Source organism: Corvus hawaiiensis, chromosome 2, assembly GCF_020740725.1.
Source record: "Corvus hawaiiensis isolate bCorHaw1 chromosome 2, bCorHaw1.pri.cur, whole genome shotgun sequence".
NCBI lineage: Eukaryota > Metazoa > Chordata > Aves > Passeriformes > Corvidae > Corvus > Corvus hawaiiensis.
In genome coordinates this window covers 33,531,039-33,545,463 of record NC_063214.1, presented here as the reverse complement: position 1 = coordinate 33,545,463, position 14,425 = coordinate 33,531,039, and the positions used below count along the sequence as shown (strand labels likewise).

Below are 14,425 nucleotides of genomic sequence, written 5' to 3'. Positions count from 1 at the left end.
GGCAGGATCAGCTCCCTCAACCTGCTGCCAAAGCCCTTCCTAATGTACCACAGATGGCCTTACTGATCACCAGAGCACACTGGTGGCTCAGGGGCAGCTTTTTGTCCACCAGGAGGGGTTCTACAAGAACTCGTGTCTTGTCTCCTTGGCTCTTTGCAGAGCCCCCCTGCATTTATGAGTACCGACAAAGCATCAGGGAAATAGGATCTGTGCTAATCTCACCGACCATCTTACACCTGGATATCTAATTTGGATCATGTTATTCTTTTCAGGACACTGTGGTTGCTCTCCAAGCTTTAGCCCAGTACGGATATCTCACCTTCTCCAAAAAAAGTCTTAATACGGTCCAAGTCCACTTCATGGAGTCCCCCAGTAAGATTTTCCAGGTGAATGACGAGAACCGCTTCTTACTGCAGCAGACTTCCTTACCCACCATTCCAGGGAGTTACAGTGTGGAGGTGGAAGGCACTGACTGTGTCTATCTGCAGGTAAGTAAGCTGGGAACTCAGCACCACCCTCTGGGAACTCAGCAGGGGGTTCCCCATGCTTTATTCCTCTCCACATGCTGTGCTGGAGACATAAAACCCTTTAAGTCTATGACCATCTCACACTTTCTCTCTCTTTTAGACCACCCTGAGATACAACATCCATTTGCCAAAAAAAGTTGCGGGATTTTCTCTGTCCATAAGGATGGCAAATGTGTCTTGCACAGGCAACTATCCACCAAAGTTTGACCTTGTTCTCTCTGCCAGGTAACTTCCTTTCACTGACATACCCCCTTGCATTCACAGTTTGATAAAGCATCTGAGAAAGCATCTAAGTATATGCAGTTAATGGCTTCCCTGAAGCTATAGGAAGAAAAAACAGGATTATTGAGAGCTAAAAATGTCATTCACTGCTCTCCTTTTCATTTTCAAAACAGACTAACAGAATTTTTCTCATTTTAGTTACACAGGAAACCGCAACGTCTCCAACATGGCTATTATTGATGTGAAAATGCTCTCAGGTTTTGTTCCTGAAGAATCTTCCCTGAAAAAGGTAAAAAATGGGACCAGCGTGAATAAGAAAGCCTAAAAACATAGGCAGTTGATAAAAATAGTCTCTGATTAGCAAATTTGAGCCCATGGGAGCTCTACTAAGTCCTTGTCTCACATACTCTGTGTTTCAAATTTGTAGCTGTTTATGTGTTGAAGACAAATCTGTTGGGAGTTGCCAAATCCAGTAGCCCAGGAGAGCTAAGAATTCGTATCCCCAGGTCCAACCAACAGCAAGGTTCAGTGTGCATTCCCAATAAGCAGACATGCACACTACACATATATATCCATATATCCATAATATACATGCTGGCCACACAGAGTAGTAGACAGGAAAGACAGCACTTCCACAAACACAGATAGCACAAATGGCCTTATCCTGTTCCCTTTTCTGCATGATCAGCTTAAAATCTACTTTGTGGAAAAGGTAAATAAATAAATACATAAATACACACATGCACATATATACATGCAAATACACAATGTGGGTCCTTATGGTAGCTGACCTCAGGCACTCAGTCTGCCCAGTAGCTGCCCCTGAACCCTTCTTCTGTTGAGTTGGTGGCATATGGACATGTGCCTGCTCAAGGCCTGAGCCCCACTTCAGTGCCTGGAACTGAGGTCCACATCACTCACATGTATGCGTGGTGGGACCTCTCTAAGCTGTCTTAGACATGCAGCAGATGGGCTGGGGTTCCCTGGTCTCACAGTGATGTCACACAGACACATACAGAGACATAGGCAAATGAGTGTCCACCGGCTGCTCCAGACCAATAGCCAGACCAGTGTCCGCCTCCAAGACCATATGATTTCTCCAGAAAATGGCTCGGACATACTGGTCTCTTTGGTAGCTGTCTTGGATCCTCTGGTGTCTTCAATACCCAGGTCAGGTTTATGCCTGACTCAGTAGCTGGCTGCTAGGCCAGTTTATCACTAGTGACCACACACTGACATACATACCCCAACAAGAACCCTGAAGTCTGGTGTCTCAGGATGCTGGCACCCCAGGCACATGGCCCCTGTGATCTCTGATCCTCTCTTCAGTGACTGTCACTCCCCACACACACGTTCACACAGAATAGAGAGCCTTTCACCCTGGAAAACTGTCAGGAGCAGAGATTAATAAGAAGGCAGGAGAGGCTGTGGTGACCAGGTGCAGGGCAGACAAATGTGCTAACCACCAACCTGTTAATGTGCAACTGGCCTCTTTTATCTAATTTTCCACCCTTTTTCCATCCAATTGGATTTTATCCCTCTCTTTTTTACTCCTGGTTCTTCCCCTAAACACCTGTTTCTTGAGTCCCAGCATCTCATAGTCAGCCCCATGGTCTGTAGGCAGCATTCCCCTTCAGTCTGCAAGCTGATCTGGGAATATTCTGCTGTTGACTCACCTGGTGGGTCTCACTTGCTGACAATGGACTGGCCGCTGTCCTGTGGGAGCTCCAATGGGAACCAGGTCAGAGTGCTCTAGTGGTTCAGCTCAGGTTGCTGGGGTTTCCCTGTGCTCCTTAGTGTTTGTGTGTATGAGTCTGTAGTCACACAGCCTAACAGAATCCATGTGAGAAATACTTCCGCCATCGTTTAATTGCTTTAATTGGCATTTTGCATTATTATCCCTTTGACAAAGGTTATTTCTTCCTCTCCAGTACAGTTTCATAAACAACAAAAGAAAGCGGGTATTGATCTTCCTCCTTTATTATCCAGAAACTTGGTTATGATGATGAGAATGCTTGGGACAGCACTGATAAGCACCTCATTTCTGTTCCTAATGCAATTTAGATTCACTATAGATGAGTTAGCTTCAAGCCATGAGCTGAATTTTCAAGTAGATAAAAGAAGAATGAAGTTCTTTGTAGAGTCTGCTCATAGCTTTGTGCACTTATAATCATTCAGCATTCAGGCCTGAGTTTGTTTTTTGGCTAGAACTGTATGAAATTAATAAATTCTCTTCGGAAGATTTTTCTATTGAGATGCTATTCTGTTTGGCATCCTACTCCTCTTCATAAACACTTGGGGGAAAAATAGCTGGTTTTCAAAGTTTGGAATATTTTAGGTTTGTATGTTTTGATAGTAAAATAATTTTGTTCACATTCTTTTCTACATGTTTTTAAACTTTCGTTATTTGAAACATACAATGGACTAGCAAATGAGCTTGAGCTGCAGAAATTAATTGTAAATTCTCTTTGAAATGAGAGCATGTTTAGGTTGATGATAAAAGTCACAAGTATCAAAGCCGAGTGGTAAAATTGTTCACCACTGTGACTAGCTGGATGCATCAGGTTATGAAAACACCCAACTTGCATTTCTTTTTTTGGCGACTAGATGGCGGGGTGGCATAAAAGGAGCGCGACAGCCGCTTTAAATGCGTTTGGCTGTGGAATCTCTAAGTCTCCTTGACAAGTCTCCCGGGCTAACATTGCTGTATTTTGCCTTGTTTAAAGCTTCGGTATGAGAATTCTGTTGTGGATCGTGTAGACATCAAGAACAACCACATACTCTTCTACCTTCAGAAGGTAAGTCTGGAAGGTTTCCTTTCGGTTTTATTAAACTGGAAGTTTAAAACATGCTCCCAGATAAAAGAAAAATCTTATTAATGGCATATTAACAATACACATATACACATGCCTTAAAGATGTACTTCACTCAATCCAAAATTAAATTGTTATAGATAGATAGAGAGAGAGAGATAGATAGATAGATAGATAGATAGATAGATAGATAGATAGATGGATGGATCGGTCGATCTGTAGTCTTCTCACTCCAGAGGAAGCTTGAAAATCAGAGGAAGATGAGCAAGGAGGAAAGTAGTTCAGTATATGTGGCTGCAAGAGTATGGAATGAGGATCAGAATCACAGGGGAGAATGGGGCTATTGAGATCAAAGTAATTAGAGAGAGGAAAGTATGGAGGAGATTCTTAGGGGTACTGAAGGTGATTTTAGCTGGGAAAAGGCAAGGAAACAAACTATTTTCCATACAGTAATTTTCAATTACAGGATGAATGCCGATGTGCTGAAAACCACACTAGCAGGGAATTAGGTTGGGATAATTGGCAATGGAAATAGGAAGAGGAAGAAAGAAAAGAGCACATAGTTTTAGCAATAAAATGTATTTAACAACAGCTTTTAAACAATTATCTGATTTGACATCAAGTTTACAAACTGGAGGGACCAGTAGAATGACACATTTTCACACTGTCTGATTCAGAAATTAATTTGCTCAACCTTAGCCTCAGGCATAGTTATGAAAATTCTGATGCATTTTCTTGTTGTGTCATTTCCAGGTGTCCCAGAAGGAAATCAGCTTCTCCTTTGGTGTGGAGCAAAGTCTGCCTGTCTCAGACATCAAACCTGTGCCTGTACATATATATGATTATTATGAAACAGGTAGGTGATCCCAGCAGTCAATAAAACCTGTGATATCAAAGGAGAGACAAGGGGAGACCCACTTAGCAATTCTGCTGGTTTTGATTACTAGACTGCAAAGGTTTTGCAGAGCACAGGCAGTTCCTGTCCTCCAGTGTTTTCATTTCTTGCTTCATTTCAACATTAAGCAGTTAAGAAAGTGATACATGAGGAGTTTCTTTCTTACAAAGCACATACAAAAAGAAGTGTGGTTCTACTTTCTTTCCACAGTTTGGTCATGATGGTTAAAATCAATAACTCAAAGGCAGCAGTGTTCCTGACTTCCCTGAACTGCATTATCTAATTTTTTTACTTAATATTGCCATAGTAGACTGCAGCAAAAAGACCTTCCTTAGTGGAATTTAAATGCTTAAGTAGGAATGACAGTCCCACTTAACAAAAGAGGAGTTTAAGTAAACAAAACTATAAAATTAAGTGCCTGACCACCTTTCTTGAACATCCTCACAGATTAGCAGCAGCAGCAGTCAGAGAATTGACCCTGGAGTGTGTTTTCTGCCACCTGATCCACATCTTACATGGTGACAGCAATGATGTGTCCTGACAAACATAGCCAGAGGAGTGCACTGGTCTCTGACTATGCACCCTTGCAACTGGGGGCCTTGACAATTGGGAGTCTACCACAAAATTTATCAAATGTCTTCTGTTTTGTAGTGTGTTAGTGACAGGTGCAGATAGACAGGGGTCAGAATGATTTCTTACTCTCATACAAATGTCTTCTTCCTTTCTTCTTTCCAGACGAATATGCCCTTTCAGAGTACAACACACCCTGCTCCCCACCTTCCAAATGAAACCAGATGTGTGCCAGAAGAGGTAATGATTCAGAGAGTACCAGGCGAGCAATTGTAGAGCAAAAAGGATAAGAGACTTGGTTGTTTCTGGGAGCACAATGAAAAACATGTAGAATAATGAGGAATAAGCAAACCCCATATTGCCATAGATCAGAATGACCCATTCTGGCCCACACTTCAAAAAGAACTTTGGGTCAATGTGGATTAGAAACTGCAGATAAAGTGCTTTTCCTGACAAGGGAGACAACTGTGCAATTGTTGACTCTGACCATCCATCTTGTTTTGAAACTTATGACATATTCCAGTGGGAGATCTGTGTAAAGGTAAACACTTGAAATGTGTGTTCTTGGCCATAGATTCCTCTTAAGAAATCCCAATCTCACAGAATAATGTGCTCCTTCTGCTTCTGTAGGTTTTACTTGTTTTAGTCTTTCCATTACCCAGAAGGAAAATGCTGAAGAAATTACTTTGATCCTCACCTTTTTCAGCAATTGAACTGAATCATTTACAGATGGCAGAATTCTACTCACAGGAAGACAACTTTTTTGCAGGTTTTGCCTCTATTTAGAAAGATTTTCTTCAGATTAGCATCTCATGTTTTACTGCTGTTTGTAATAAAACATTCTGATTAGCAATGGTATTTGTCCCAGTCTCCACTCCTTGGTTTATCTAGAACTGGGTGATGCAAGGTATTTTATAAGCTAAAATATTCAAAGCTTGGACAGGTCAATCAACGACTTCCTGACATCAAGGACTTTTTGTGGCACAGCCATGATGGGGGCCCTGACCCATGTGATGGAAGCTTTCCATCCAAAGGCAATTGCTGGGAAAAATTAGACAGTTGCAACACAGAAACTTGGAAAAGGGGTTAGGGAGGAATGGTGGGTCCAATGGAGCCCTTGGAGGGAGAAAAATAAAATGGTTTGGAGGGAGTGAAAAACAAAGATATCCACAAGGAGCTTACGATGACAGAAGCTAACCAGCAGAAGGGTGTTCAGCTTGAGAGTGGCACTGAGGCTCAGGCAAAAAAAGCAGACTTCAGCAATTCAGCAACACCAGGACCTAGGAAACCTTGGGAAGCAGCTAGAGAGTTGCACTAAAGAGATGAAGAACTGTACATAGGAACCTAAGGCTCTTTGTGAATTTAGATTCTGGCAGATGTGAGCTAAGTGCCTTAACACCCTTGAGAACCTGGCCCCATGCACTGATTCTCTCAGCATTCTGGCATTTGAAAGCATCAGGCACAGAGCAGCTTTTCATGTGGTAGCACTGTGCGTGCAGGTGAGCCTGAAGGGGCACTTTAATGCATAAAACAACATTTATGAGCACATATGCCACTTACATTTATGGGTACTTTCCTTAAGAAGGACAGAAATATGAGAATGGCGTTCTCTGCTTTTTTTTTTATTTTAATTGCATTTAAGCTTGGTTTACCAACAAACAAGAGTAGCTTCTTCCCTGCTGATTCTGGTGGAATTTCTACCTTGTGAAAAAAATAATGATATTTTGAGAAAAAATATATTGTGAGGTGAGTGGGTTTTAACTCTTTCAATTCTGCTCAAGACACAGAGCTTCTACCCCCAGCATTTCTCTTCCCATCAGAAGCAACCGCTGGGCACAACCCTTGACCCAAAAAGTCACACTGAAAACAATTTTTTCATGTTTGCATGAGGCCTGGGGTGACTTTTGCTACAGACAGACACATGCTGAGAAATAAGTTATGACTCTGCAGATGTTAAGGGGACAAGTTGCTTTTCTCTGACCCTAAACTCCCCCTTGCTCTCCCATCCCTGTCAGCAAAAAAAGATTGTGTGAGCTTCAAGAGGGGTCAGTCAGGCTACTTCAATCCACCTTCCTCAGCTGTGTAAACTCAGCCTGCTGCTAAACAAAAGCCTTTGTTTAATGCCATTCCAGTGAATGGCCAACTGCAAGCCTGGTCAGATGGAAACTGATATGAAATGCAGATTCTTTCAGAAGCACAGCATTTAAATTTTACTACAAATTCCCAAAGCACTAGGCTGAGAGGGAGTGGATAAAACAATGCCAGCAGTACCTAGCAAAATCTGTGTTTTACAGCCTTCTTTTACCTCTTTAACTCTTTTAACTGCAGTGCAACTATTGAATCAATTATTTTTTCTCGTGGAACTTGCATCATGTGAACCTGCTGCTTCACAAACTCAGTTTGCTTAACCTCAATGCAAGTCAGATGAAAAGATGTGACAATTGAAAGGAGCTTCAGATACTGAGCTTGTAGGACCATGTGAATCAATCAGAAAATGGTAAGGGCTATATCCCATCTCCAAAAATGCCAAATGCGATACATTTACACTCAGTTTCCTTACTCTGATTGCTATAGTTAGAAAGATGCTCTAGAGCTCTAAAATTATCATGAATCAATCTTCCCTTTTACTTTCAGTGTGCAAAAAAGATCATCTACCTCCTTACACTTCTTCCAGCAGCTCCTATGGGGCCCATCTGCTGTAGTCCAAGGGAATGTGCCAGGACAGGGTCTGGGGGATTTTTACAGAGGTGTAAACTGCCAGGACTCTGCCACTGCTTTGTGTAATAGCAAAGCACCTGTGCTACAAGCAGCTATGAGTGACACTAGACATGGATGTGATGCTCCAGTCACTCCCTCATTTCCACACAGTGCTCTCCAGCAGACAGTTTTGCCTAGTGCTGGTCATTTATGGGTCAATAACAATAAAAACCACCTAGCTCTTCAAAAGAGGACAATCAGGACTTTCTCTGACTCCCTGTTTGCCTGAGGCCAGCTTATTTGCCCTGAGACAACTTGGAAACTTCAACTGTTTAGGAAGCTAATAAAAGATAATAAAGACTGACAAGTCTTCATCAAGGACAGATCCTCCAGCTTGTTCTGTACAGTGCTCAGCAGTTCAGTGTATAGCTGCAGAATATATTTTCACTGCAGACAAAGCAGAAATAGCCTTTATGTGAAGGGAATGGGTCAAAAAAACTTTTCAGGCATAAGGTCAGGGGTTGAAGGCACAAACAGGCTCTCCCTGGGGGGCATCCTTAAAGTAGTGCAATTAATATACCGGGTAACACAAGAGTATTGTTTTGCTGCCAAGTAGATAATAATAACAGATAAAGGGAGAGAAAGCTGCAGGCTCTGAATAGCATTTGCATGCCTTCCATAATGTGTCTGGAACAAGTTCCATTTCTGGTATGTCCTCGTGGAAAGAAAAAGCCTTTGCAACAACAACAAATGGATTTAGAAGGTAGATGTTGGTCAATGGCAAAAAGATCAAAGTACTCACAAGGACTGAGGCTCCAACGTTTAGTGTTATCAGTCAGTTGTGAGAGATTCCTAACCCCAAGCTCTCTTTCACATTCAAGTCCTAGCAATATCATGCCTACATTGAAGACAGACTTCAAAGAAATCAGAAGAGGTAACCCCTGCTCTAAAAGATGTAAGTCTTACATCTTGCATTCATCTCCTATGAACTTTTGGTTCTGATAACATCATTTTACAGCCTTAGAGTGAGATCCACACTTCCTTTCTCAGAGCAGTTGGATTAGACATACAGCATTTCCCAGAAAATATGACCAAGAAATTTCCTTTGGCCCACAAAGCTGCATCCAAAGACACATGTACAAACACTGCTCCTTCACAGTTCTCCCACAGACCAGCCTGCAGTTCAGAGTTCAAGTCTCTTATGTCAACAGTGGCTGCAGCTCCAGGAAAGGACTTTAGGGGTATGATTACATCAGTAAAGCCCTTGTAGGATCTGTAGGCTGATGGCTGAAATCCCAAGGGAAAGCAGAACTGTATGACCCTTCTTAAATCAATCCAGAGAAGAAGGGCAACCAGCCAGGGAAGGAGCAGAAAATAAGGACTAATAGAGCCTCAAACACTTACAAATCTGTCATTACAATACATTTATGAGTAATTTCTGCAGAATGAAATTTAAAAACAGGCTTTCCATAAAGCAGAGAAAAGCCATGGCAATACGAAAGCCTCAGAGAGCTACTTCTTTCCACATGTGTCTGTCATGAGTTTTCACCTGAAATGAAAGTAAATGCTTCTACCTTCAGAGTGCAGAAGTTGAAGCTGTAAAGAGAGGATAGTTGTGCACAGGTGTGAAATAGAAACAAAGGGTTAGGGGTTTGGTCAGAGATGAAAAGGTCAGAGAATGAGTTGGGCATCCCTCAGCATGCTAGAGATGGCTGGTCTTAGACACCTTTCTGGTAGCCAGGAGAGCCAATACATGACAACATCATGTGCAGCTTGTGTCAGCTCTTGGTACACAGGATGATTTCTCAGAACCAGTCATGAGCTGATTGCTGGCATGAGAGATTTAGGGGGGTAGCATGTAGCCAGACTAGTTGTCCCACCACAGGGGAAGGCTTAACTACTTACATTTTATGAATTACACGTCAAATGTTCCCCTCTTGATACTCATTGTAAAGTATTTTCTTTTCCCCTTGGTCATAAAAACCTGATTTATATTTGCAAGTGTGAAGAATGAATTACTAAGCACCTGAGATTTTTTGAGGAATTATTCAGATATTTTATTGGTAACCTCTTCACATTTGAACTGAACCCTTGATGCTGCCTATAAAGACCACAAAGAAAGAAGGGCTGAAAAACTCTGGTTCCTTTCCATGCCAGGACAATAAAACTGCAAAGCCTTCCCAAAAGAAATGCAGACTCTCTTATTAGCCTAACTGTAGCACTGCATTCGTAGCTTAGCCTGAAAGCTGCCAGGCAATCTGTGTATAACTAGGAAAGATAATTTAATTTGTATAGCCACTAGCATCCACTCTGAGGCTTGTGCAGGGGCAGTGACAGTACTCAGATTCCAGCTTCACTCACCTTTCTCTGGTGTCTGTCACCAAAGCTGCACAGCAAAGGCAGTCTCAGTAGTTCAGCTCACACAGTTATGCCTGCTCAGACCTCAGCCTCTACACTTACATGGAGAAAGGTCTCAGTTTTGAAAACAGGTTATGGATGACCCATCCTCACTCAACAGAGTCATTGGCATAACAGAATCCTTGTAACTGGCTGACCTTCAACTACCTCCATCTTTTATATGGCTGCTTTTTTCAGGCATCATAGACCACTGAAATAAACTGTGGTCCCCCCCCCCCACCACATGTTGTTGAAAAAAATTCCATCACTCATCAAAATCACTGCAAGCTGCGACTATTCCACTAGGGATATACTTATTTTCTTCTATGACCTCACTATCCTTTTAGCTTGCAGAGCTGCTAGAGGGTTTTGCCAAGGCTCACGTCTTAGAACAATGAAAGAAATCTTGCATGCTTGACTAGAGACCCTATTGACCGAGCAGGGCTTTATCTGTAGTTACCATGTTTCAGCATTGTTCCCCAAACACCTGGGCCAAACCAAGCATTTCAACCTTTACAATGTCTAAACAAATTGTTACAATCTAATCTTCTTAAAGAAGGTTTTATAGGAAGCAGTCATAGCCAAAATCACAGATTGATTCAGTGCTTTTCAACTAGTTTTTGTAGCTTTAATAGCCAAGTTTCTTTGTGTTGATCCTCTTCTGAATGCAGCAGTTAAGCCATTCACAAGAAAGGTGACAGTGCCTACACCACAAATATATGGTTACAGACCTTGCAGACACATCCAAGCTGGCTTTAGACTGCACGAGTGAGAAGGAGTACTAGAACTAAATGAAATGTGAGCAGCCACAAATGCTTCAAAAACAGGGAAAAAACCTGGAGCTCCAGAGACTGTTGTAATTTTCCCAGAGCCATTTGATGATTCCCACAGGAAAGAGATAGAGCTCTTTTGAGTAATAGTGAGTGAAATTGAGGTCAAGAAATCATACAGAAAGACAGAGAAATTACTGTAACTGAGCAGCTCTATATGAAAAAAATAATTGCAGCTTAGTAGTATTACTGTAGCTTTTCACAGCAGGACAGATTTTATTTGTAAAGATAATCTTTTACTGGTAGAATTTATCTAGTGCCTCAAATAAACCAAACCACAACGATAAAGGCACAATTTTTGCTAACTATGCCTGCAGCAGGACCCTCTCAGTGGCAGAAAACTATCTGTACTTAGCTGGTGGGACATGTTTTAATAAAGGTAAGTAAACCAAATTTAACTAAATCAAACAGCTCATTCTACTATTGCCAAGGCTTCCTCTCATTACTCTCCAGCTACAAACACACAGATCTCTCTCTGTGTGCTACAGCTAAGCACCAGGAACTGAGGTCTGAAGTTATGGCTCAGGTAACACTCAAAGTTAGGCTGGCAAAAAGCTCCCTTTGAGTCAAGAATGCAAGATAATCCGTCTGTATACAGACATTTCTCCAACATTACCCAAAACCAAGAACCTCTTCCAGTATCTGAAGCCACAAGAAATATGGAGAGATACAACTTACAAGCCCAGGTAGTGACAGGACAAGGGGGAATGGATTCAAACTGAAAGAGAGTAGGTCTAGGTTAGATATGAGGAAGAAATTCCTTACTGTGGGGTTGGTGAGGCACTGGCACAGGTTGCCCAGAGAAGTTGTGGATGCCACATCCCTGGGAGTGTTCAAGGTCAGGCTGGCTGGGGCTCTGAGCTATGTGGTCCAGGGGAAGGTGTCCCTGCCCACAGCAGAGGGGCTGGAACTGGATGGTATTTAAGGTCCCTTTCAACTCAAACCATCCTCTGATTCTATGAAATACAGTCCTGTGACCTGGTGTTGAAGTATCATCTGTCTAACTTCCCCATAGAGCAATCTTCACAAGCTCCTTGCACACATGCAGTTGAGTTAAAAAGACTGTGTAGGATCTGAAAAGCAAAGACATGCAGTCAGCAAATAGTAATGATAAAAAATCATTTTAAAAAAGTCAATGGTTTCATAACCCTGAAAACAACATTTTTGTTGTATCCAGTAGAACGTTGTTTGATTTTCCTGTGAAAGACAAATTGTTATATGTTACAGCCAAGAAGATGGGATGACCTCTAGTTTCCTTTGTTGTGTACAAAGGCTTTTTTTCACCCAGGAGACTTGTTTGGTTGCAAACATATTGATGCAATAACTTCCCTATTAGAGATGATTGCATTTTTTGTTTGTGCATTTCCTTACCACATGCACCTTCTTCGTTGTGGTGAGTGGAGGGTTTAAACTGGTGCAGTGAATTATCTGGATATGGGATGCATGGGTAATCTTTGTCCTTGATCTGGTTACTGCTCAGAAGGTGTATGTGCACAGAAGACATTGTGACTAGTGTCAGTTCTTGGAGATACAAAAGTGCCCCAAAGTCACAATCCAGCTTATATTTGGGGCAAAACCCCTGCTCATTATAACAGTAAGCTATACACAACTACCCTTCTCTACTTTTACAACCTTTGAATGTCACCTAACCTACCTGACCCTCTGATCAAACTTTCAAAAGCAGCCTCAGAAAGCTTCTGCATGGTAATGATTGTCAAATCCACTTGTTTGGAATTAATGCTTTGTTATGTTGCAATAAATTTGTAACTACCGGAGAAAGTCACAAAAATTAAGAACATGCAATTCTGACCATGTCTTTTTCTCACAATGTCAGCTCAAGTTCAAGCCTTCATCAGTGAATTTCTATTCTTGGCAGCTCCTGGTATGGGTATTCCATGGCAGAGGAAATAAAGCCTGATACTTAGTGAAGCTCCTAAACTGTACAGTCTGTAGAGATCCTCTTCAACAGAAATGACAGTGAAGCAGGCTTTCAGAACAGAACCTCAGACTGTTTGTGTTCTAAGCACCCACACCATGCCACAGAGAGACCTCTGAGGAAACACCTCTTACTTCTGCCCTGTTCCATTTCCATATGGTTTGAGACTTCTGTGAAAAATTTGAAGGCATAAGTGAAAAACATTTCACAGCCATCCTACATGTCCTGTGTTTCTACTGAAGAAAATTTCACACACTAGCAAGAAACTAGTAGGAACAGTCACAAAATATATCAGGATATTAGAGAAAATCGTGCTCCCATACAGGTACTCTCCCTTTGGACCCATAGCTCTCTGGCTCCAGGTCTGCAGTATTTAGCCATGTTGATAATGTACAGTGGTGTGTTGACCCCAGGGAGCAGCCAAACAGCCACCCAACCTTTCACTCACTCCCATTTTCCAGGAAAGAAGTCAAATACACTAGTGGGTTGAAATGAAAACAGTTTAAAAAGGAAAGCAGAAGGTGCACGTGAAAGAGAAGCTAAAAGAGGGACTTATTCACTTCTTCCCACTGGCAGGCAGATGTCCAACCACTCCCTGAGAAGTAAGGCCTCAGCATTTGTAGTGGTTGCTTTGGAAGACAAATGCTGTTGCCACAGATGTTGTCCCTCCTCCTCCTTTCCCCCACCTGTTAGTGCCAAGCATGGTGTCATACGGTAGGTACACGATACCCCTTTGGCCAGTTTGGGTCATCTGTCCTGGCTGTAGTCCCTCCCAGTCCCTTGCCCACCCCAAGCCTGCTGGCTTTTGGCTGGGAGGTGGGGGAAGTAGAAAGCCTTGACACTCTGCACGCTCTCTTCAACAATTGCCAAAACACTGGTGAGTTATGAACACTGTTCTAGCCTCAAATGCAAAGCACAGCAGGCTACTGCGGAGAAAGCTGACTTCATAACCTCATCCCAGACAGACACTGTACCCATATTAATAGGAAAAAAAATTAAGTACAATTATCAAATAACTGCTTTCCAGCATTGTTTTTCTTGTGGGGAGCAGCCCACCTGAGTGCTTTGTTTTCTCTTTAGAGAACAAAAGAACAAAAGACCTTCCTTCTCCCTAATAAAAAACTCAATTAGCTTCCACACAGGTGTGAAAACTGGAAACCTGGGGAACTAACAAATTTCCATTGACCCAGCAACTAGCTAATTCCAAGCTGAAATGAATCAAACTTCAGCAATGCTGTTAAGTGCTCAATGGCTAAGGTAGAAGTAACTAAGACTTTTTAGATCTCTTTCTGTTTCTAGCTTCTCTATTTTTCCATTTCATCAATTTTCAAAATACCTATAAAGCAAGGGAAAAGAGAGGTCAATCTATTATTTTAGTCAGAATCTGGTGACAAAGTATAGAAAATTAGTCTACTTCACCCAGACTGTCAATCCAGATGGTAAATTCCAAGAACAATGGGGAAAACTTTCAACTGTTAATCTGGTTTGACAGACTTATTTTGGTTTAGGTCACTTTGTGCTTTTCCATGCTGGGACAA

At 42.0% G+C, this 14,425-nt stretch overlaps 1 protein-coding gene across 2 annotated transcripts in view; it reads left to right on the top strand.

The window, feature by feature from the left end:
* LOC125321439 (ovostatin-like) overlaps positions 1-5,885 on the top strand; it is a 29,829-nt gene extending 23,944 nt beyond the window's left edge. The window contains exons 30-36 of one of the 2 annotated variants that reach the window (XM_048294292.1): positions 273-488; positions 628-752; positions 948-1,038; positions 3,476-3,547; positions 4,316-4,418; positions 5,193-5,267; positions 5,658-5,885. In XM_048294292.1, coding sequence (XP_048150249.1) covers positions 273-488; positions 628-752; positions 948-1,038; positions 3,476-3,547; positions 4,316-4,418; positions 5,193-5,245 — 660 coding nt within the window. In that variant the 3' untranslated portion in view covers positions 5,246-5,267; positions 5,658-5,885. Of the gene's footprint in view, positions 1-272; positions 489-627; positions 753-947; positions 1,039-3,475; positions 3,548-4,315; positions 4,419-5,192 lie in introns of both variants that reach the window. The other variant, XM_048294291.1, reaches the window with a different exon arrangement.
* Positions 5,886-14,425: the final 8,540 nt, after the last annotated feature.